This window comes from Danio rerio, chromosome 12 (genome assembly GCF_052040795.2).
Source record: "Danio rerio strain M-AB ecotype USA chromosome 12, GRCz13ab, whole genome shotgun sequence".
NCBI lineage: Eukaryota > Metazoa > Chordata > Actinopteri > Cypriniformes > Danionidae > Danio > Danio rerio.
This window is the reverse complement of record NC_141032.1, coordinates 27,495,250-27,518,170: the sequence shown is the minus strand read 5'-3', so window position 1 is coordinate 27,518,170 and position 22,921 is coordinate 27,495,250. Positions and strand designations below refer to the sequence as shown.

At 33.3% G+C, this 22,921-nt stretch overlaps 2 protein-coding genes and 1 long non-coding RNA gene across 5 annotated transcripts; 2 read left to right on the top strand and 1 right to left on the bottom strand.

The window, feature by feature from the left end:
- The first annotated feature begins 1,054 nt into the window (after positions 1-1,054).
- Positions 1,055-9,330, top strand: kcng3 (potassium voltage-gated channel, subfamily G, member 3). Of its 3 annotated transcripts, XM_087276368.1 has the most exons (3): positions 1,055-1,919; positions 7,859-7,932; positions 8,011-9,330. In XM_087276368.1, exons 1-3 carry the CDS (start codon positions 1,297-1,299, stop codon positions 8,502-8,504), a joined length of 1,191 nt encoding a protein of 396 aa, XP_087132494.1. In that variant the 5' UTR covers positions 1,055-1,296; the 3' UTR covers positions 8,505-9,330. The 3 variants fall into 3 exon arrangements, with proteins under 3 accessions (XP_087132494.1, XP_087132493.1, XP_087132495.1); XM_087276367.1 differs by having other exon boundaries at positions 7,859-9,330; XM_087276369.1 differs by having other exon boundaries at positions 1,055-1,949; positions 7,859-9,330.
- On the bottom strand, positions 3,498-17,024 carry LOC141376807 (uncharacterized). Its single transcript, XR_015504151.1, has 4 exons — positions 16,877-17,024; positions 12,895-13,001; positions 8,411-8,599; positions 3,498-4,504 (listed from the first exon to the last, which is right to left on the bottom strand). It is a non-coding gene; the product is annotated as an uncharacterized LOC141376807 (long non-coding RNA).
- Positions 17,023-21,216, top strand: cox7a2l (cytochrome c oxidase subunit 7A2 like). The gene is made up of 3 exons (NM_199974.2): positions 17,023-17,197; positions 18,536-18,670; positions 20,865-21,216. Exons 1-3 carry the CDS (start codon positions 17,126-17,128, stop codon positions 21,003-21,005), a joined length of 348 nt encoding a protein of 115 aa, NP_956268.1. The 5' UTR covers positions 17,023-17,125; the 3' UTR covers positions 21,006-21,216.
- Positions 21,217-22,921: the final 1,705 nt, after the last annotated feature.

Below are 22,921 nucleotides of genomic sequence, written 5' to 3'. Positions count from 1 at the left end.
TTATTTGATGTATTTGTTGTGGAGTTTATTCAAGCCTTTCGATGATTCACACACAATGTCGTTACAAAGTTCACGCACACACACAGACACATACACACATAGCGCACACATTTACTTTGCACTGCTTTTGCACGGCAAATGTGACAGGATAAACGTTAATATACACTGCTACATGGATATCCGTATTGTTAATGTACAAAATTAACCTGATTTAACGTCCACAAATCGGGATTGAAGTGTCTTCTTTTATAATTGTACTGATATGCGGCTTTGGTTATAAAGATGGTAAAATAGCTGTAATTCATTACAAACATGCACTGTTTCAGAAACGTTTTAAACTTGCAAAACTCATACTTGATCACATTTGATGATGATTGATTATCACAGAGAGCTGAACAGATTTTTTAATCCCAGTTGCTTTGCGCACGTCCTGTCTTGATGATATGATTATATGCATTATTACGGAGACATGTTATTACGTTGCTGTCAAAAGAGGCTTAGTGTCTTTATATAACCCCCATATGACAGTGGACACACTATACTTACACACAGTTCTGTCCAAAAGATGATTTTCATCAGGTGCCCTTTAAATGAAATAAAAATTTAATTAGATTTTAATTCCAGTTTATTTTATTAATATACATGGCATTTCTGGGTCTACAAATCACTCTTTTGAGGTTGATTTTTAAAGTTTAAGCGATTATAAAAATTAATATCTTTTTGAAGTCCTATTTAAAGTTTTTTGTGGTCCCTTGATTTGTTCAGGGTGTGTGAATGGACAACCAGAGGGAAACAGACGTCCAATATTGATTTTATTATTGAACATTTAATTCAGTTCTCTAGTGTGATGTGCGCCCTTTGGCTCTATTCTCTTCCTATCAGCAGAGAAGTAAAGTAAATATCAAGTTCACCTCGTAAATCCCAGACACATGCGCGCGTCGTGGAAAACTCGTCGCTTGTGGCTTGGGAACGCCCGTTCACCGGGAGCGCATAACCGAGCGCAATAGGCTTGTCGATCTGTGACATCACTGTATGAAGCAGCCCACTGAAGGCTGGAGTTTAGATGATGCACAAAGAAAGAAGTCACTTTTCCACGGTTCTCCTGACTGACACGCGCTCAATCTGGAAAATTCCTCTTCTAATCTGACTTGACGAGTTGGATTCGCGAGTTTGGAGCCGTTTGTTTTACTCACGCTTACAGAATTATACTGGATTTCAACTATGACTACCATTAAGCCATATTGCACGTCGTTCCAGTCTTTTTCTTTCGAATCGGCGATGTCAGTCTGATCCAAAATGAAGTTTGGGAAGAACATATGTATCCTAAACGTCGGTGGCACCAAGTACGCGTTCACAAGAGAAGTTATCAAGGATTTTCCTCTGCGAAGAGTGAGCAGACTCCACAGCTGTTCTTCAGAAAAGGAGGTTTTGGAGGTTTGTGATGATTATGACCGAGAAAGGAACGAGTTTTTCTTCGACAGGCACTCGGAGGCGTTTGTTTTCATCATGCTTTACGTTCGTTCGGGAAAGCTCAGGTTTGTCCCGCAAATGTGCGAGCTGTCTTTTTACAACGAGATGATTTACTGGGGTCTGGAGAGCTCACATTTGGAGTTTTGCTGCCAGCGACGACTGGAGGATAGGATGTCTGACACATACACTTACTTTTCTGAGGACGACATGAAGGCAGAAGTGGAGTCTAGAGGTGAGGAGGAGCAGGTCAGCAGGTTCGCACCCGACAGAGGAAGCGCGCGGTGGCTGGAGAGGATGCGGAGGACTTTTGAGGAGCCAGCCTCTTCCATCGCTGCGCAGATCCTGGCATCAGTGTCAGTGGTTTTTGTCATTATGTCTATGGTCATTCTCTGTGCGAGCACTCTGCCGGACTGGGATACAGCAAAAAACAATACAGTGGAAGAACACAGGTACACGCATGAATTCAACTTCTGTGGTCTGTGGTATGGGTTGTGTAAAATTATAGATGCATCCTTCACTGGACAGATCAGATTTATGAGCATGATAGACTTCCATAGCTCCATATTATAGGCTAGAAGAAACTGCTAATTTCTACACATAATGGCTGAAAATATTTACTAACGGTTCAATTCTGTCCTCCTGAACTTAGCTTGAGTTTCTTTCCATGGCTTATGCTCAGTAGATTTGCAATCTGCGTTCAAAACACATTTCCCCCATGAAATACAGTTGCGTTGAAATAACTTAAACTGATCTAAATGTCAATAAAGAAAATAAACAAGTGATATGATTATAGTTGAAATTATCTGTCAAAAACCTAATGACGTGACTAAAGACATTGTGAATATAAATATAACCCAGCCTGATGTAATAGATTATAATTATAAGAATTCAGTTTTTCAAGTATTTTTTGTTGTTGTTAATTATTTATATTTAAAAACATTACAGTAAAATAATGTTAGCAATAAAAAAACAAAGACGTAATATTTTAATTTCATCTATTGGGGCTGCTGCAAAGTATATGGATGTAGATTTAGTTTTCTACTTTGATTGGCCAGTAGACGTCGCTAAAAATATTTAATGTCAACATACAGTATGGGGAGACCAGTAGACTATTTTAAGCTATATGCGTCACAATATTTGATACCATATTCTTATATTTGGTGTAAATGAGTTTAGAGCTGTAATATTTATTTCCCCAACCGTGTAATTTTATGACAAAAGCAAAAAAAATGCTATGTATCTCGTTGCATGAGTGATTTGTTACACCAGTTGAAAGCATTGTATCATTTAACCGTGCATGAAAATAATGTGACAATCATGTACTAAAATAGTTGCAAAGCAACTCTCCCCCACTGTATTTCCTATTAATTATGTTGTTTGTTATTAGGATGACAAAAATCTTTAAAAGTTAAATGATTATTATTCTGGTTTGCCTCAATGATCCAAAAGTGTCATTTATGTCTAAATGACTGAAATTGCACTACCAAGAGATTTACTGCTCATAGACAGGCCAAACACAAATTCCTAGTGTTATGATGAAACAGTGACAGGAAGTATATAAGTAGCTCTGTTTAATATATTCAACTGTTTTAGATTGTTAAATATATAATTTTTTTAATTAAATGAATTACATTTTAATCAATTGTTAATAATAAACAAAAGATCATCTGACGCGAACTTGCCGACTGAGCTTTGTTTTGTCAATTTTGTCTAAAAATACTGAATTAATCATTTGAATGATTCATGTAATTCAGAACTGAATGTGACAATTCAGGAAACACCTTTGCATTTTTAATATATTATGCACACTTTCACTCCTATTCATATCATACAATTTAAAATGATTTAAATTGATGTCAAAAAAATTTAATTAATTTTTTTTCTAATAAATAAATTATAACATTAATATATGATTAATATGAATTAATGTAAGAGTTGTTTTGCTACTATTTTAGTACATGTTTGTCACATTTCTTTCATGAATTCTTGAAGAGCATTTTTTAGCATCCTACTGTACGTTAATGTTCAGTTATTTCACTTTAAAGACCATGGAAATAAGCTATTCTGTCACACATACTGTAAGCCTGAGAAAAATACTTATTTTTAGAAGAACATTTCAGATGGCATTTAGAAGTTTTTGACCTTATTTGAGCTCTTTATATTTGTTTCATTTAAATCAAATGAATCAAGGTTAAATTTATGAAATGACACACTGCAAAAATGCTTTTCTTACTTGGCTTTTTTGTCTTGTTTCTAGTCAAAATATCAAAAAATACTTAAATCAAGAATCATTTGCTTCACAAGCAAAAAATATTGCCTTGTTTTAATAAATAATATATCAAAACTAAGTAAGTTTTCCTTAAATCCAGCAAAATAAGCAAAATATTCTTGTTCCTTGTTTTGACATAAGATTATTTTATCTTAACCCAGTGGCAGATTACTTAGCTTGTGGAAAAGCTTACTTAATTTGGCACATTAAACCTTAAAACAAGAGCTTTTGTTTTGCTTTTCTAGAAAATGCTTCTTAATTGAAGAATTTTTAGATATGTAGACAAGAAACAAGACAAAAAAGATAAGTTAGAAAAGCATTTTTTTCAGTGCATCATTATAGTTTTTTGGATACATAGTTTTTTTTTTTAATTTTATCCATGTAGTTCAATAGTTCAAAAACAATGTTGCGATGACAAATTCTGTTCCAGTGCTCCCATGCAATGTCTCCTCTGCATTTTGACCAGTTTTAGAAATGATTAAAATAAGCTTTTCCATATTCCATGTACAGACATTTTGTCATGTGGACATGACATCTACATAATACTCTCCATCAAAGAAGAAAAAGTCCAGTCTTGTTTTCATATTCCCTGTCAAATTGTCATTTTGGGTATTCCCTTGTCCCCGTCTCTCTCTGTCTGGAAGTATGTGTGAGTACAGCCTAAGGTTTTTTCTTTATGTATCCAGTAGAGTCTTGATTCCATATTCCACAGTGGCCTCTGTTTGTCTCAGGGTTCAGGTATGTGTTTTCATTCGTGTTGACGAGCTGGTAAGAAACGGAAATAAAACCCAGTTCATGCATGTTGTCTTATAGTCTTTCCAAAAATGACACAAATATGTTTTTTTTTATTTGGATATCGTTCTCTTGTTTTGTGTTAGTCTTTAAATCTCCATTCATCTGTTGCTTGTAAAGGTCCAAATGTATCATTTTTGTGTTCATAATGCCAACTGTTGATATACGCACTCACTGTTAACCCAGCACTCTGGCATTTGCGGGCACATTTACATATTTTATCACATCTCTGCTTATTTCACAGTAATTCCTGCCCCTGTTTTCTTGCCAAAGCAACTGTACTGACTGTAATTCCAAGTCAGTCACCGCTTTTGAGAAATGTGCTTTCAAAGACACAGTAAAAACCGTTCAGTGTGAAAGAGCAAATCCAAGGGCAAAGTCTTTTCTAAATGCAGCCTTTTGAAATAGTCCTGTCTTTGTTCAAATAGTAAATGGACATTGAGTCAAATATGCACTCAAATATTTAAAAAATCTATTAAATTGGATGTTTTTTTGGATCAGAAGTTCAAGGACTAGTTAGCAAGCGTGCCTTCTTGCATTTCAGCTTCCAAACGCGCTGACACCCCACTGTCAACAACACACTGGAGCTGTTTACACAATCTCAATGAGAGGACTTTTTCCACATAAAACACATTTGCTGCATGGTTGCATGGAATCTGATCTAACTACATTGCATGACATATTTACATGGACAAGATCAAATTTAATCAACGGCTGCTAAGCAACATTTGTAGAGGTTATTGTTGATAAAGTCACACTCACTGGTAATATTTAAAGGAGTGTTTGGCAGAGGATAATTCAAGGTTCAATACAAGTTAAGCTGAATCCACAGCATTTGTGGCATATTGTTTGGTCTTGCCATTTTTGTTTTTGTCTCAGAAATGTGAATCTTATTGTTTTACTTAAAAAGCATTCTTATGTTAAAACCTGTCTATAATTTAAGCTGCAATTTGTAGAGTTGTTTTATGCTGAGTAATTGTACTTTTAGTTGCATGATTTACCGGTATGGTAGTATCGCAATACTATGGCTCCATGGTGCCACTGTAGTTTGTAAACAGTAGTATCGTCATTAACGGTTTATCTACAATATATAATGTTGTATGTGGAAAAGTCACTAAAATGCTCACATGGTTGTGCAACAATAGACCATTTTATTTTAATAGTCTGTGGAGCCTTTTAAGGTTGCAAAAAGTGTAGAATGTGTGCCTTTAATTGAAGCCATAATGCATGTTTTCTATTGTTTCAGTTCGAACGCACATCTGAATCGGCTCATATCTGTTCCTGTCCATATGATTTACTAGCTACAACAACTGCAACAATCTCTTAAAAAGAACGACTCACAATGTCAAATTTTAAATTACTTTGCATTGTTACCTGATAAGACTGAAAGAAAGAAACAATAGATGAAAAACCCAAAATATCAACAGGAAACATTAAAACATTATTTGACCACTTCATATAGCCTAATTGTTTTTGGAAAATGCTCCATTTGTAACAAATTTAATTTGGTATAATTTGTATCTTTATTTTAATGTATTTTTTATTGGTCAGTTATCTAGAAAATAAAATGAATGAATAAATTTTACATGAAAAGACGTGCAAATAAAAAAAATTTCTAATTAAGGGAATTATGAATTAAATGTAAGTAGACCTATTATAACATGAAGTAAAGTATTTGACTACTTGGTATCAAGATACTTCAGCTGGTATAGTATCGTAAGATAAATTAATGATATTGCGACAACCCTACTTTAAATATAACTTTACACAGGAAAAATCTAGTTTTAGTAAAAATAAACTGTTTGTTTTGTAGTGACTGGAACCGTGATTGTTTTATTGTTAAATGACGAGCTCTAATAAATCGCATTATTGCTTAAATTAAATTGTAATAACATATTAAAGCCTAAATCTATTTATGAAATTCTGTGTCTAATCATTCATTTTTTAAATAATTTACACAGTGGCTTTCATAATTTGATTTATTATACATTAGGGCTACACAATATATCGTTTCAGCATCGATATTGGAATGTGCACATTCGCAATACTCACATCGCAGGATCTGCAATGTTGACTCTGGATTATACTTGAACATTTTGTGTTTTTTGAGGCCTGTGACTGTGTGAGGAATTTTAAAGCATTCAGGTCTTAGAAACTTTTCTGTTCGTATCTTTAATAATGAATAATTGTATCGAATCATTTACACGAAGAAGACAAAGCAGTATTATTTTACATCTGATTATTCAATTACTGTATACCTGAATAGTGTTAAGACTCCATGGAAAACTATAAAACACTGTTTATTAAATTTGTATCCTTTTCTTTATTGAATTTATCTATGATTGCAGATTGTCGATACCATTGTTTGACAGAATCATCCCAATCTAAAATGATAAATTCTTTCTAAATAGAGATATTCAAGTCATCTGATGAAATAATATTCATATCGCAATATATAGCGCAGAATAAAACAATATGCACTGTTAGATTTGTCTAATATCGTGCAGCCCTATAATACATACACATTAAAACCGTCTTGAAATCAACATTGACACTACTTGTTAGCTCACATTGCCATAATTGGCATAATTCTGATAATGTCAGTTTGACAGACTGGCTTTCAACCACAATACAACCATTAGTTTGCTATGAGTGAGAAAAAGCGAGGAGGAGTGCTACAATAAAATTCCACACACTCACTGCTCAGTATTCTGTTTCTGTGAACTGTACATCCGAGCACATGTGCTGTTTGGTCCAAGTGATTAAGGTGTTTATATGCTTGTTAGTTGCGATTAAAATCAGCCAATGGCAAATAGTTTAATGCAATTATAATTATGAGCTTAATCAAAATAGTTTCAGAAACTGGAATGGGGCCAAAATCTCATATAATAGCATTATGAGGGTGCTTGGAAATGTAGTCAATAGCCTTTTGTGCAAACTCTTTGTGATATTTTCTAAATGCCAATAACAAAAATGATCCCTAAATTACAGAGTTTCTATTTACTGATGTTATTTGAATAAAAATGTAAACTAGTAATAAAATCTTGACAATTTTTTTTTATTTTTACATCTTAAATAATCAATAACAATAAATGATAAAGGAAAAATATATATATATAATTAGAAATGTCACACTAAACTCTGCCCATGCAGTAGTTAATATAACAAATGCTTGCAAAAACGTGTGCCTTGGTTATCAGCAATGTGCCACAAATGCTGTCAGTTGATCTTAATTAGTACTGAACTCTAAGATTACCTTGTTCTAATTCACTCTTTTATTTTTCTTCCCATATCCCCCTCTCTCTCTCTTCTCCTCATTTCCCGCAGGATCATCGAGGCAGTTTGCATTGGCTGGTTCACCGCCGAATGCATAGTGCGTTTCATCGTCTCGCGGGACAAATGTGAGTTTGTGCGCCGCCCCCTTAACATTATTGACCTGCTGGCAATCACCCCTTACTACGTGTCTGTGGCAATGACAGCGCTGACTGGAGAAAACCCTCAGCTACAGCGAGCAGGAGTCACCCTGCGCGTGCTGCGAATGATGCGCATCTTTTGGCTGATCAAGCTAGCGCGTCACTTTCTGGGATTGCAGACGCTAGGACTGACGCTGCGCAGGTGCTACCGTGAGATGGTCATGCTGTTGGTGTTCGTCTGCGTGGCCATGGCCATATTCAGCGCTCTTGCACAGCTGCTGGAGCACGGCCTTGACCTGGAGACTAGCAACGAGGACTACGCCAGCATCCCGGCATCCTGCTGGTGGGTTATTATCTCCATGACGACCGTCGGCTATGGAGACATGTATCCCATCACCATTCCGGGACGCGTGCTGGGTGGTGTGTGCGTTGTGAGTGGCATTGTGCTGCTGGCTCTGCCCATTACCTTCATCTACCACAGCTTCGTGCAGTGCTACCACGAACTCAAATTCCGCTCAGCACGCTGTGTGCGAAGTCTCTCCTCTGAGTTTCTCAACTGACCGTAGCAGAGTCCGTCCTGAGATCCTCCGAACCCGCTGGTCTTCAGCTGGGCAACGTCACCTGCTCTTCTGTGCCTTTATTTTTTTACTAAGATCTAAAGTGAAAATGGGGGAAAATCAGCATTTAGAATTTCCGTGCGAACCTTTTCAATCCAAATAATAACATAAGTACCTCTATACTCAAGGACACATTGTTGAATCTGGAACAATTTGAGACAAAAGGCCCCGATATACAAAGGGAGTGACTATCTTTTTCATCTTCTGCATGAAATCTAAATTTACTATGTCTATTTTGCTGGTGCACATATTTAGTCTTAAGGTGAACAGTTAATTCACACAAACTAATCCACTTAAAAGTTTGTTTTGGTAATCTTAAAACACAATTTTACACTTTTTATTATTATTATTATTATTATCACATATGCTAAACATTTTCAATAAAAAGCATGACAAATCTTACAATATGATATTTACATTTTAGCATAAATCATAAAAGTAAAATAACAGAGAGAAAAAACTAAGAACAAGAGTGGGTATACATAGCAATTACCATAGAGGAGTTTTTGGAGTATATTTACAGTTCTGGTTGCTTTACGACTTGAAAGTCCTTTAAGATTTTTAAAATCATTTTTTAAATCAGCCTTAAAGAGGGGGATATTAGGCATCCCTTCCGACCATTTACACTTGTGTATTTAAACTTGCCTAATAATCTCAAAAGATTTAACATAAGCAACAGATTCTTATCTATATCTTTTTTTTGTCTACTTAAAAAATAGCACCTCTTTTCTTTGTATTAATTCTTTGATCACTCAGTATATTAAATAGACATTCAACATCAAACCAGAAATATTATTTGCTTCCACTCTGGAATGGCAATCATTCTCTGATGACATCAGTTTGACGGGTGGGGCAAAATTGTCTTTGCCACGCCCCTCCAATCCTTAGTTTCTTGCCGAGGAGTTCCTTCAAAGGAGGAGCACAAAAATACATGTTCAGTATTCCATTTTTGTTGGAAATTTGTTATCATACTGAGGTAAACTATTTTAAGAGGAAAATTTGAAGTTCAATGTTTATTTGCAGTGTTATATTGTTCTGCATAATAATATACACTATCGGTCAAAAGTTTGAGCTCAGTTTTTTTTAAAGAAATGTATTCTGTTCATCAAGACAGCATTTATTAAATGTAAAAAAATGTTAAATTGTTAAATATTTATTACACTTTTAAATAACTGCTTTCTTATTGTATATAATTTTAAATAAAATTATTACTCCTGTCATTATTACTTATAATGCTATTAATAATAATAATAATAATAATAATAATAATAATAATAATAATATTAGAGTGATTTCTGAAGGATCATGTGTCTGAAGACTGGAGTAATGAATCTGAAAATTAATCTTTAAAATCACTGGAATAAATGATTCAATTAAATTATAAACTACTTTTGAACAGTTATTTTATAGTGCAATAACGTTTTACAATTTGCACTGTATTTTTGATTAAATACATGCAGCCTTGGAGAAAAAGAGAAGATTATTTACTGACATTAAAAAATTCTACTGACCCCAAACTTTTGACCCGTAGTGTATGTTGGAACAAGAATAGCGCGTATATGAACATGTAAATATGTACTAAATGCTTTGCTCTTGATAGCTAAATTAAAAAAAGAAAATACATTCTAAAATGTTTGTACAATCTAAGCAATTTGGCACCCACTTCAGGTCATGTTTCTTTCATTTACATAACATGTCATTTTAACATCAAGCAGCTTTACAGTATTAAATGTAAAAAGAGTGTCAAGTCTCTTTCAGTTTAAATTACTTACCTACTTTCTCTCAGGGCTGTTTATATCCAAGTTGATATTTAGACCTAACCATGTTGGTGTTTCATAACATCTAAATTTTACACAACCCCAACCTGGAGGACTAGGACATACACACATACACTACGGAAAATTTTGCTTACCCAATTCACCTATACCTAAATTGGGGGGGAAACCGGAGCTCTCAGAGGAAACCCACGCAAATACAGCGAGAACATACAAACTTCACATAGAATAGCCAACTGACCCACCCGGGACTCAAACTAGCAACCTTCTTGCTGTGAGGCAACAGTGCTACCTACTGCGCCACCGTGCCACCCTTTTAGTTTAAAAGATCAATCTCAGACTTCGACTTACTAAAAAGATTGTCAATCCTTGACATTTTAATGGCGTTGGGCAAAAAATGTTTGTTTGATTTTTTTTGCAATAGGCTGAGTAGCGAATAAAGTTAAGCTAATAAATTATGGATTATTTCTGATGCATTTCTTGATACCCTTTAGATGCATTGGCCTTGTGGGTTGTGATTGGTGCCTTTTGCATGATGGGATATGGCAGACGTGGTTTAGAATAGTTTATGATGGAGAAAGCACAAGATGTCAACAGTGTGGGAGTTTTCACCATCAAAATAAGTGTTTTAAGCAGTAATAAGCAGTTAGAATAAGCAGAAAGATGCTTGTTTGTTGGCACATATATAGTTGAAGTCAGGATTATTAAACCCCCTTTGAATTCCTTTTTTTTTTTTAAATATTTCCTAAATGATGTTTAACAGAGCAACATTTTTTTCTTGTGGAGAAAGTCTTATTTGTTTTATTTTGGCTAGAATAAAAGCAGTTCTTAATTAAAAATATTTTAAGGTGAAAATTATTAGCTTTAATTAAACTAGATTTTTTGTCGATTGTGTACAGAATAAAACATCATTATACAATAACTTGCCTAATTATCCAAACATGCCTAGTTAACCTAATTAACTTAGTTAAGCCTATAAATGTCACTTAAAGCTGAATAGAAGTGTCTTGAAAAATATCTTGTAAAATATTATTTACTGTCATCATGGCAAAAGATAAAATAAATTACTTATTAGAAATGAGTTATTAAAACTATTATGTTTAGAAATGTGTTAAACAAATCTTCTCTCCATTAAACAGAAACTGAGAGGAAAAATAAACAGGGGGCCTTATGATTCTGACTTCAACTGTGTGTATATATATATATATATATATATATATATATATATATATATATATATATATATATATATATATATATATATATATATATATATATATCAATTATCAGCTTAAATTTAAAGAGTTATATAGGGCCAGACAAGATCTTTGGAATTTTTTTTAGCTATTTCTACTGAGAATTTTGTTAAAGAAAATATGCAGATTTATGCAGAATGACATTGGGAGCATCATATCTGAAACTAAAACTTATTAAATGAAATAAAAATAATACCTGTTTTAACTTTTATTTAATGTTTACAATGCAAATCCAATTAGATCCCCTTAAATTGTAAACAAAACAAATCTCAAGTATCTACTAATTTAATACATCTATATATAATATATCTACTAAAGAATGTATTATGATATGAACATTTTCATATTAGTCAATAATATTACTGAAATTAAATGAATGAAACTAAACTGAATAAATAAAAATGTACTTACATTTACACAAGTAAATAAATAAACTCAACGATGGGCTTCAAATCTATGGATTTCTGCATGTGCAGATTTCACTTGGGCATAGCTATTGCTTATTGTTGAACTGGTTGAAATTTCAATATTGTTGCATCCCTGAAATAGATGCATTAGACTGGTGAAGTTTTCCGCCCTTACCTATCATGAAATTACCATAGAGTAGTGTGAAGTTGTTTATCAGATAGGGCTTTTTTTCAAACTCCCTAAACTCTTTTGTCCTAAGTGATGTCACACCTATTAATTTTTCAGTTCTGCTTGAAGTATATCGGGGCCTTAACAGAACAGGAGAAAAGAGACAAATCCCCAGCTCAAAGCTGGACAGTGCACAATAAAGCGTTACGATCCAAAGGAAATACATAAGCCAATGTTTGTGTTGTAACCCTCTTTGCCGTGTGAACGAACAAAACCGATCCAACAGCATTTCCTGCGTATGAAATGGACAACTGTGGCATTTGACGACTACAGATGGCCAAGCTGCCTGGAACGGGCATCTGGCGGGACCTTGTGTCCTGACAGTGCTCCAGCCTAGAAAGAGCTTACACGAATTCTCATGTTTCCATGGTGAGGTCCCTCCGACTCGCTAAATCATTAATTCAGCTCCCAATAAAGCAAGGGGAACTAAAGTGGCAGAACAGACATGGAAGCAAATACTGTGAAGCACATATTTTTAAGTCACCCTCCGAACGTGCAATTTCAAATAAAGTTAAAGGTCTTACTCAGAGAATGCTCGTTTATATTACCAAGTCACAAAAAGACAAACATCAGCTGTTCATCCAGACAGCGACATTACTGCAACCTGTCCATACACGACTGTGTGAATCAAGAGGCGTTAACTAAATTGATTAGCAAACACCTCACCCACACGCTCAGCAGTAGGAGGGCTGTCACTCGCTTCCTTCTTCCTCTTTGAATACAAGCACAAAATCAAACCTCTTTTCCACGCTCGAGGCCCTTGTATGTGTCTCCTGTAATAAAAACATGAAATTTTGCTGGTTTGACGCTGCATATGTGATGATTTATTGGGGAATATACAGTAGATTTTATAATAACATTTCATTATATTAAAGTACCGTCAAGAAGAACATGAATTAAGCTTATATAACTTACAATTTGTTTAGCTAAATTGATGATAATGTCACCATTAAGATAGAGTGCATTGTTTAATTCAGGTTATCCTCTAATGACATCGTTTGTCTTTAGCCTAAATTGTCATGTCAACATAGGGATCTTGTTTGAATAATCGCTGAAACATTGCTTAGTTGATGTCACACCACACGATGGTTGTTATTTGCATCTGTAAGATGTATGCCTTCACATCTTTAGCAGTTTGTATATTTGTGGCTATTTGGAAAGGTCATAATGATGCAAATGAAATCTTATGTAGCTACTGTAACCTAAAATGTATTGTAATTGCTAAAGACAAGGTTATATTTATGTGTATGAAGAAAATAAAGAAATGTTTATGATTCAAGCCGGATTTTTTCATTAATGCGGAAAGAAGAACACAAAGGAAGTACTTAATAAAGATGAAATGATCTAGGTGTTAGTTTTTACATGATTTTTTTTCACATTCAGTGTCTGCAAACCTCGAAATCTTGGCAACAAAAGGTTCCACATCTCCATCATTATTGCCCAGGAGAAAAGATTGAGTTTGGCGAACACACGTTGACCTTTTCTGACAATAGCAGACCATGATGTCACATGGATTTACACAATGGGAACCTGCCATTTAACTGTCTTTTCTTAGGATAAGCATTTTATTTATTTATTTATTTATTTTTATTAGGTTAAAGAACATAGCTATATAGGCCTTTCACAATAATCAATATATTGACTTATCGCACAACACATGGACATGATCTTATTCATTTTTGGTGATGCAAAATACAGTTGAAGTCAGAATTATTAGCACACCTTTGAATTTTTTAATTTTTTTGACATTTCTTTTTTTTATATTTCCCAAATAATGTTTAACATAGCAAGAAAATTTTCATAGTAAGTCTGATAATATTTTTCTTCTGGGGAAAGTCTTATTTATTTTATTTGCACTAGTATAAAAGCAGTTTTTAAACACCATTTTAAGGACAAAATTATTAGCTCCTTTAGGCAAATTTTTTTTTCGATAGTCTACAGAACAAACGATCATTATACAATAACTTGCCTAATTAGCCTAGTTTAGCTTTTAAATGTCACTTTAAGCTGTAAAGAAGTGTCTTAAAAATATCTAGTCAAATATTATTTACTGTCGTCATGGCAAAGATGGGGAAAATGGAGATGTCAGTATGGTTAAAAACACTATAGTATTCACTATAAATTACTTTAGTTTATTTTCCTGTGGATGTCGGACAACTGAAAATAGATCTGGTAGGCTACCAGATATCGCAGTCTCTGTTACCTTTTTACCTTGCACCTTTTTGTTAACATATACAATGCATAAATGAATACACCACATTTTGAAAATGAATATTTTTATCCATTTCTCAGTGAATATAGGTAATATATATATGTGTGTGTGTGTGTGTGTGTGTGTGTGTGTGTGTGTGTGTGTGTGTGTGTGTGTATGTATATATATATATATATATATATATATATATATATATATATATATATATATATATATATATATATATATATATATATATATATATATATATATATATATATATAAAAAATTGGGGCATTTGAACAAAATAGATTTATTAAACAGATATATTTATTAAATAATATTTAGGACAGAACATGTTTGGAAAGATAATACATTTAAATTCATGCAAAATATTGCAAAACATTTTTACATATATATATATAATACATATTAATACATATTTTATATTTTTTGTTTCTCTTGATTTTTGCTATTTTTGAACATTTTTTAAACATTTTCCCTAACATATTAATTTAGGTTACAAATTTTTTAACCATTATTGTAAGTTATTTTGTAAAATAAGCTCCAGATTTGGCTTCAATACTGACTAAACTAATGTAAATGCACAAATATAATAATGTAAAGCTTCCTATAGAAAACATTAACTTAAATGAGAGATTTGCAAGAGGTGTACTTATATGCTGAGCCCTGTTTTAATTTTTTATGATATGCGTTTTCACATTCTAATTCCAATACCTAGTTATTCAATTTTTAAAAGCACTATGATTAATTAAAATATTCTTGAGAATCATATATATATATATATATATATATATATATATATATATATATATATATATATATAGTCATTCAGGCATTATATAATGAGTGCCATAAAATGGACTTAGAATGACAATAATAGCATTTATCACAATATATTTTGATGCAATATATATTGTACAACAAAAAAGATTTTGTGACCGGTCTAATATTTAAGAATAATTTTGAATTTCTTATATGTTTTATTTACAAGTTACAACTATATTTTATTAAAGTATGCAAAAAGAATTAGTCCAAAGCATAAAAAAGATGACCTTTGATTTTCCCTAAGTTATAAATAACTTTCCCAAACCATAAGATATATTAACTGTAGCAATATATTTTTTTTATTATTAACATTATAGTAACAGGGGATACATAAAACATTAATTTGTTCTAATGTTGTGTGACCTGAATACAAATTATACATATTCATTGTACAGCTAGTTACACAAATGTTACAAAGTATAAAAAAACAACCAATACATGAAAGAAAAACAAATATTTAAGTAAAACAAAATAAAAAGAATGAAACATAAATATCTCAAAGCATAAATAAAGTATCACGAGTGTTACATAGGCGTACGAAAAGGGATCTGATCATTTAAAAGTCATTTTAATTTAACAGTTGAATTATTTTTTTCAGCAGTTCAGTTGTTTTGGCAGCTTTCTTATTTAACGAAAGATTTATAAAGTGATAAGTCAGTACAAAATGTTCTAAAATTAGGCAAAGACTCAATAACTCTACATTTGTGAAGATGGAAACGCATTGTCTACTTCCTTACATTCTGACTCCCAAATCAAAAACTATAGATTAATTGTAATAAAATCAAAAAGGTTTTCGAGAAAACAAGCCAAGATATTTCTCTCAAAAAATTTTCTCCAAAATTTCATTCTAAAAATAAATGTGCTATTGTTTTCAGATTGGAATTACAGAATGTGCATTGTAAAGAATTGTTTATATTAAATTTAGATAGTAAAAAATTACAGGAGTAATAAATATGAAGAATTTAAAAATAAAGTTCTTACATCTTATTAGGTACTAAAAACATATTGATACCAGGCCAAATTTAAATGGTGGACAAAAACGGGTAATTTAATTTCCACTTATAAAATGCTTTAGGGTAGAAGCTTAACTTATTGACAAAAAATGTATGATTAAAATTATGATGAAAAATGTATCTATTAATCTTCTAATGTATCAATGATTACATTTAATTTCAGTAATTTCCACACCTCCAATGGCTAATTTAGGCATTTCACATTTTAAGTCTGTAAAGCATAGGTTCTAGTCAAATATAATAGTTTTAGAGAAATAGATTTTATAACCCAATCATACTCTGGGTGAAATATCCCTTTTGTAAATTGCAGAAAACTCAAAGTAAAAGTAACTTCTTTTTTATCTAAATTGAAAACTATTCCTCTGTCCACCCATTCTTTGATAAAAATAGATTATTTTACTCCACAGCACATTCCAATTATTCCACATTATAGATTTGTGAGGGGGGAAATTGTGGCTTACCAGCTTCCAAAGCTTGTTTGTGAAAATTAGCAAGTTTGATAAGGAGTTTTTTACCAACTGTAGCAATATGTGTAGCAATAAATCCATTCATTAAAAAGTTGTGTTGTTTATATAATGGTAATTAACATACGCACCTTAACAGTGAAAAGGCTTCTTAGACAAAAACGTATTAACGAAATCCAACAAAATGCCAGCTTTTACATTTGGAAATGAGACTTGGCTTTTAGATGTTGGAGCAAATACTTCTTAGGCTAAAAAGCCACATAGCCTTAGTGACGTCATATTCATGCGACACGTTCTTGCACAAGGAAAAGCCGGTGGAGCTGCGTCTGCCCGACGGTCACTGTCACCTCGTTTTCGTCGGTTACCACCTAAAAATCGAAATGTATTACAAATTTAGTGGTTTTACACAAAGACTGACGGGAGCCGCGTCATCCACCGCCTACAGCCCTCAGGTACGTGCGCGTGATTCCGTTTCTGAAAGGTTTATTCAGTGACCTTGATTCTCCGCTGTCTGCTCCATGTGACCGTTGATGTGTTTTAAACGTTTCACTAGACACGTTCAATGCTCTTATCTAGTAATATTATAGCCTACGTTATTGTAAAAACTAGAGATGATGATTGCTACTATATAAAAGCGACTTGAGAGGTGACTTTGCTAGCCAAGATTCATTCCATATCTTGCTAACGTTAGCTAGCCACAAGCTAAATAGCTATAACGTTAACTTACATCGAATAATATTTTTGCTTGATCGTTCGTAAAACGTTTTAAACAGTTAATAACGACATATTAATAGTTATGTAGACCATTTCAGTTCCGATTTAATAAAAAACAGGTGAAGAGTCAACGTGGTTCACATCATATGAGCGGTGGGAATTAGACTCCTCGACCACAAATTAATATTATTAAAGATTCAAATGTTAAAACTTAGTAACGTTATATAATAAATAAAACAAATGAAGTTTCAATATATATTATCAAGTAGAAGTCTTAAGATAGCATATCTGCCTTCCAATATATTTAAGGACAAAGGGATCCAGGTAAGGTGACCCTCTGGTTAACTTATTTGCTACTCTATGGATTAGTTCGTTGAACGACCTGTTTTCCAGTATTTAGGCAAATGTATTTTATATTTTCACATTCAGACTTATTACTTAATATCATTTCAAAAAAACTTTCTTTGCTAATTCTAAATAGGGATATCATATAAGCAGCCAATGACAATCACGGTACAACATTGTTTACTGTCAAATAAATTGTGCTAATGTTGTCTTTCTTACATGCGATTTAAGACTGAATATTTAAAGTATTGTGGTAAACAATATAGGCACCGTGTTACAAGTTCTCGCTGAACGAATGTGTAAATTTAAACCCAACTTAAACTCTTACTTTCCAGTAGCATCATGGGCTCATGCTTTAAATCAACATTAATCTTATTTCTGATTGCCTCTACATTTGATGATACAATTATTTGATGTTAATATAGTGACAGACAAGTAAGTAAAATTATTTTGCACCAGACTTAAATCAGTGACTGGTATGCACTCTAATAGATAAGCGTGGTGTTTGTGTGTTTGTTTTTAACCAGATTCAAGGCCTTTTGTTGTTATTGTGTACATTCTTGTCTAGTGTATCTCTAGAAATATTGACATCTTTTGCTTTAATCCACTCTGCTTACTTCACACTTTTGTTTACGCATTTTGGACTCAGTGTTGCTTTGAGTAAATATATGAGGTAGAGCTACTGAAAAAAATATGCATATAAACTTAAACTGTCTGTAAACTTTCTTTAGGGCTTAAGGGCAAATGTACCCTCCGAATCCCCTGCTATGATCTTCGGCACCCCAACTAAGCTGGTATCTGAGTCGAGTGCCACAGTGGAGTACATGGGTAAAAACAGGGTTCCGGACCTCCAGAGAATATTTCAGGTGTGTGTATTTGATTTATGTGAGTGATTTAGTCAACGTCAGCTTTATTGTTCATTTAACCACATGTACAGGACATACAGACAAAGCAAATTGTGTTACTCCCAGACCCTAGGTGCCTGACATATAATGTTAATACAAAAAGTAGAATTTTAAAAAGAAATTACAATACATATGTAATGAAGTTCACGGCCCTTTGGCCGCCGGGAAGAAGTAGGCGGAGAACCGACGCAGGTTTAAATTATTTATTAATAACAGGGACGGCAGCTCCTCACAGAGACTGCCATCTAAACCAAAACAAACGGACGGCAGCTCCTCACGGAGACTGTCGTCAAACTGAAAGCAAAAGTAAAACAAAATGCCCGGCCCGGTCCTCTCTCGGCTTCCTCTGCTATCGTTCCTCCTTTTATAGTCCAGAGCTCCTTCTGTGGGATTCGAGGCAGGTGCGCACCGCACGTGTATCTACTTACGCGGTGGCCACTTACTCCGTTCCCATGGCTCTCGGCCACGCCCCCTCGCCACATAATACAATTATACATAAAATATAATCTAAAAATAGAAGTAAAAAAGTAAACATTTGTAAATAATACGATTACACTTAAGGGCAAATGGCAAGGAGTGCAAACTGAGTTTTGCAGATACAAACAGTATATTGTGCAAAAAATACAGTATAATGTAAAACAGTAAATGGTGCAAATAAATGGATATTCCACCCCTAAATATCAACATTATGTAGGGCTTCACAATTAGTTGAAGATGTGCATGTCAGTAAAGCAGGTTCTGTAATTAGTAGTAAGTAGGCCTGCATGATATTGGAAAAATCTGACATTGCAAGATTTAGTTTTTCTGCGATATATATTGCAATATGAAAATAATTTAACATATTGGCTTGAATTGCTCTATTTGGGGGGAAAATAATTAAATTATATTGAATGAGGCAATTTTATAAGGGTGTGAAAAAAATAGTTAACAAATTACAAGCAAGAATAATTACCCTAGAGCAAAGAGTAAAAAAATAAACAGTGTTTTATGGATTTCCGAAGAGTAAATCAGTATTCAGGAACAGAAATGGAATAATAAAATGTCAAATAAAAGGGTATAGTCTTCATTATATTAATAATTCAGTAAAACTATTTTTAATTAAAGTTACAAATGTTGTATGTATTGTGTCGAATGCTTCACACTCTTGTAATGCCTATAAAGCACAAAGTTTTACTCTGTTATGGTTCTACTTTGCAATAACTCCACAAATCTCATGTATTCTCAATTGTTAATCAACTATTATTCCAACTCAATATTGCATATCCTGTGATGGGACTATTGCAGACACACACGTTGCAATATCAATGCTGAAACACTGTGCTGCCCCAGTAGTAAGTCTCCAGCACCTGCTTTTAAAGCAGCGCTTACTACACAGAGCTATAGTTGATAACAAGCTGAGCAAAATCAAGGACATAATCTCAGATTATTTTATCACATAGTAATGAAATTATTCGAAAGTTCTGTGCTAACGACAGCTGTTTGCGTTGGTAAACTATGGCTCTGTGTACCAGCTACATCTGAAAGTGTGTCAAAATACCATATTTAATGACCAAACTCGCATATCTTTTTCTGTTGAACATAAAAGAAGATATTTTGAAAAATGTGTAACCATTGACTTCCATATTAGGAGAAACAAATTCTGTCAAGTGATTTTATTAGTCAATTGAATCAGTAAGGCAAAGGCAAATGCTCTGTTTATTCAGCAAAATGTTGCTTTTCTGTGCATTTGCATTTCATGTAAGAATACCAACTGAGCTACAGAGGAGAGTTACTACAACCACAAAACAATGCCTCCCTTACTATATGTGCAAAACAAGAGCAACTATAGCTTTCAAAGTCATTTTAAATCTAATATTTTTTTGTTGAACATAAAAGGAGATACTTTGAAAAATGTTGGAAATAAAATCATTTTGCTATCTATTGATGAACACCGTGGGACTGCGTTTTGAACTACTGCTGGATGTGACTGAAAGAGACTAGCTCAAAACCTTTCAGATGTTTACACTGTTATTTAGCTTTCTCCAGTTGCATCTACGAAAATGCGTATACCAGCCCATATGTTAAATTATGACCGATATATCATATTTAGATATTAGTTTAGTAAATAGCAGAAAGCAGCACACATTGTAATCTTTTTCCTTCTGTTTTCTTCCAGGCCTCAGATAATATTCCTGTCCATCTAAAGCGAGGTGTTCCAGACAGACTTTTGTACAGGTCCACCATGGCACTGACAGTCGGAGGAGTACTTTACTGTCTCGTGGCTCTTTATTTAGCAGCACAGCCCAAAAAGAAGTGAACTGTATCCATCCTCTTTTCATCAGCTTGATGAAATGTCATTTTTGATCAGCTGTGTTCATCATGAAATATATCAGTATGCCTCCCACCATTAATCACCATCAACAGACACTTAACAAAGCTTCTGTCACTTGATGCTGTTTTGCTTGTGTTCTTACAAGTGAAATGCTGTTAGTTGTATATATTAAAGCCATGCTTCTAAATCTTTATAATTCCAGCCCTATGCAGAGTTATTCTTGATGCATTCTATACACGTGCTATTTTTGTTGACCATTTCTTTTGCTTGAAAGAGAACAAAAATACATGTGAAACCTTGATTTTACCTTTAGTTAGGAGCTTGTTTTATTCTGTTGATTCTTTTAGAAAAAACATGACCTTGGGTTTTTGCTGAAAACAGTTTTTGTAGTATTCATTTCTGAATAGTGAAACCTGATTTTCATCACCAATATTTACATAGAGGAGGGTAAGGCATTAAAAAAGAAAGGAGATAAAGTAAAACATGTTTTATTTAAAGGCGCTAAAGATGTTATTATTATTAATCTCAGCTTTTTAATTTAATACGGTGCAGTTTAAACTTCCCACAGGGGCTCAAGATGACTTAAATTGATTAAAATTGTAATTTATTTAAAATGTGTGGATTGTAGACCTGGTAAAATAATGTTCATTCATCTGTATAAAGAAACTGGTGCTATAATAATTCTCAAATTAAAATTTTAAAAGGTTTTCTCCAGGATGGTAAAAATGATTGAATGCATTTTTTATAATCGCATCAGTAATTTTGCTGAATAAGTTTTAACAGGCAAATAATAACTTGTGCATGTGCACATTGAGACTTTCTGATTGAGGACAACTGCATAGTCCAAGAGGCTGATCTACTTTAAGTGAAATCAAAGATATCAAACAGAAAAAAAATATGAGGCTAAAATCCTGTTCACTAGGAGTTTTAATCCAGGGGGGTATTTCAGAAATCAAGGTTAACTTGCCATATGATCAACCCTGAGCTCTGGGTTGATTAACCATAAACCTGCTTACTTGAGGGATGTTTTTAATGCAAGTTTTCATAACCGCTCTTCGGAGCAACTCCATATAACTTAAAGTATGTAAACCGTGAACTCAAAAGACCGAAATCATGAGTCACAATGGAAAACAGTCTGTGCTTGCAGGATATACTGTTTAGGTTTGTATATTTTTAATAGTTAGTTGGTTGTGCATTTACATTTGTTATGAAAAATAGGTGAAATATAATTCCATAATAAAATTGCATAAACTATACATTTTATCGAAAGCATCCTCTCAATAACAATAATGCAAATCAGCCATGTAAATAAGAATAAATTAAGTAAAGAAGAGTACAAATAAACATTTCAATAGTGTATTATTGAGAACATAGAACATATGCTTTAAAGTATATTGAGATACACAACTAACAGGTTAACTACCCTGAAATATATCCTACCCCAGTGCAGGTAATGTTCTGGGCAAATGGCAACTTATACACTGAATGTTTCCTCTGTTTTTACCACCCAAAGCTAAGGTTATCTACATTGCTTATTCAGTTATGTCCCATAACCTGCTTTTGGGAATACCCCCATGAGTATGAAATGTCATTGTGAACTTTCCAGAACAGTTCTCTTGCCTGCATGCTAAACAAAAAATCAATGGTCAGTGAAGACTATATGTAATAGGTGTGTGCCTCAAAGGCTTTCCCCTATTTTACATGGATATTTTTTTGTGTAAAATCTGTCAAACCAAAATGAGTAAAAGCAAATGCTGAAAGATACAAATGAAGAGTTTAGATGTAAAAGTCTCTAAATGCTGTCTGAAATGTTCTCCTGAAATGAGAATTTTTCTTCAGCCTTCTACATTTGTCTTAATTTTTTTTCGCTATATAAATGACAGCCAATGAAAAAAAAACCA

What these genes read in the sequence shown, in the direction of transcription:
- kcng3 (XM_087276369.1), top strand. Translation starts at nt 1,297, where the DNA reads ATGAAGTTTGGGAAGAACATATGTATCCTAAACGTCGGTGGCACCAAG. An exon ending in GAATTCAACTTCTGTGGTCT is followed by an intron (nt 1,950 to 7,858) that starts GTGGTATGGGTT and finishes CATTTCCCGCAG; the next exon opens with GATCATCGAGGCAGTTTGCA.
- cox7a2l (NM_199974.2), top strand. Translation starts at nt 17,126, where the DNA reads ATGTATTACAAATTTAGTGGTTTTACACAAAGACTGACGGGAGCCGCG. An exon ending in CCACCGCCTACAGCCCTCAG is followed by an intron (nt 17,198 to 18,535) that starts GTACGTGCGCGT and finishes AACTTTCTTTAG; the next exon opens with GGCTTAAGGGCAAATGTACC. An exon ending in ACCTCCAGAGAATATTTCAG is followed by an intron (nt 18,671 to 20,864) that starts GTGTGTGTATTT and finishes GTTTTCTTCCAG; the next exon opens with GCCTCAGATAATATTCCTGT.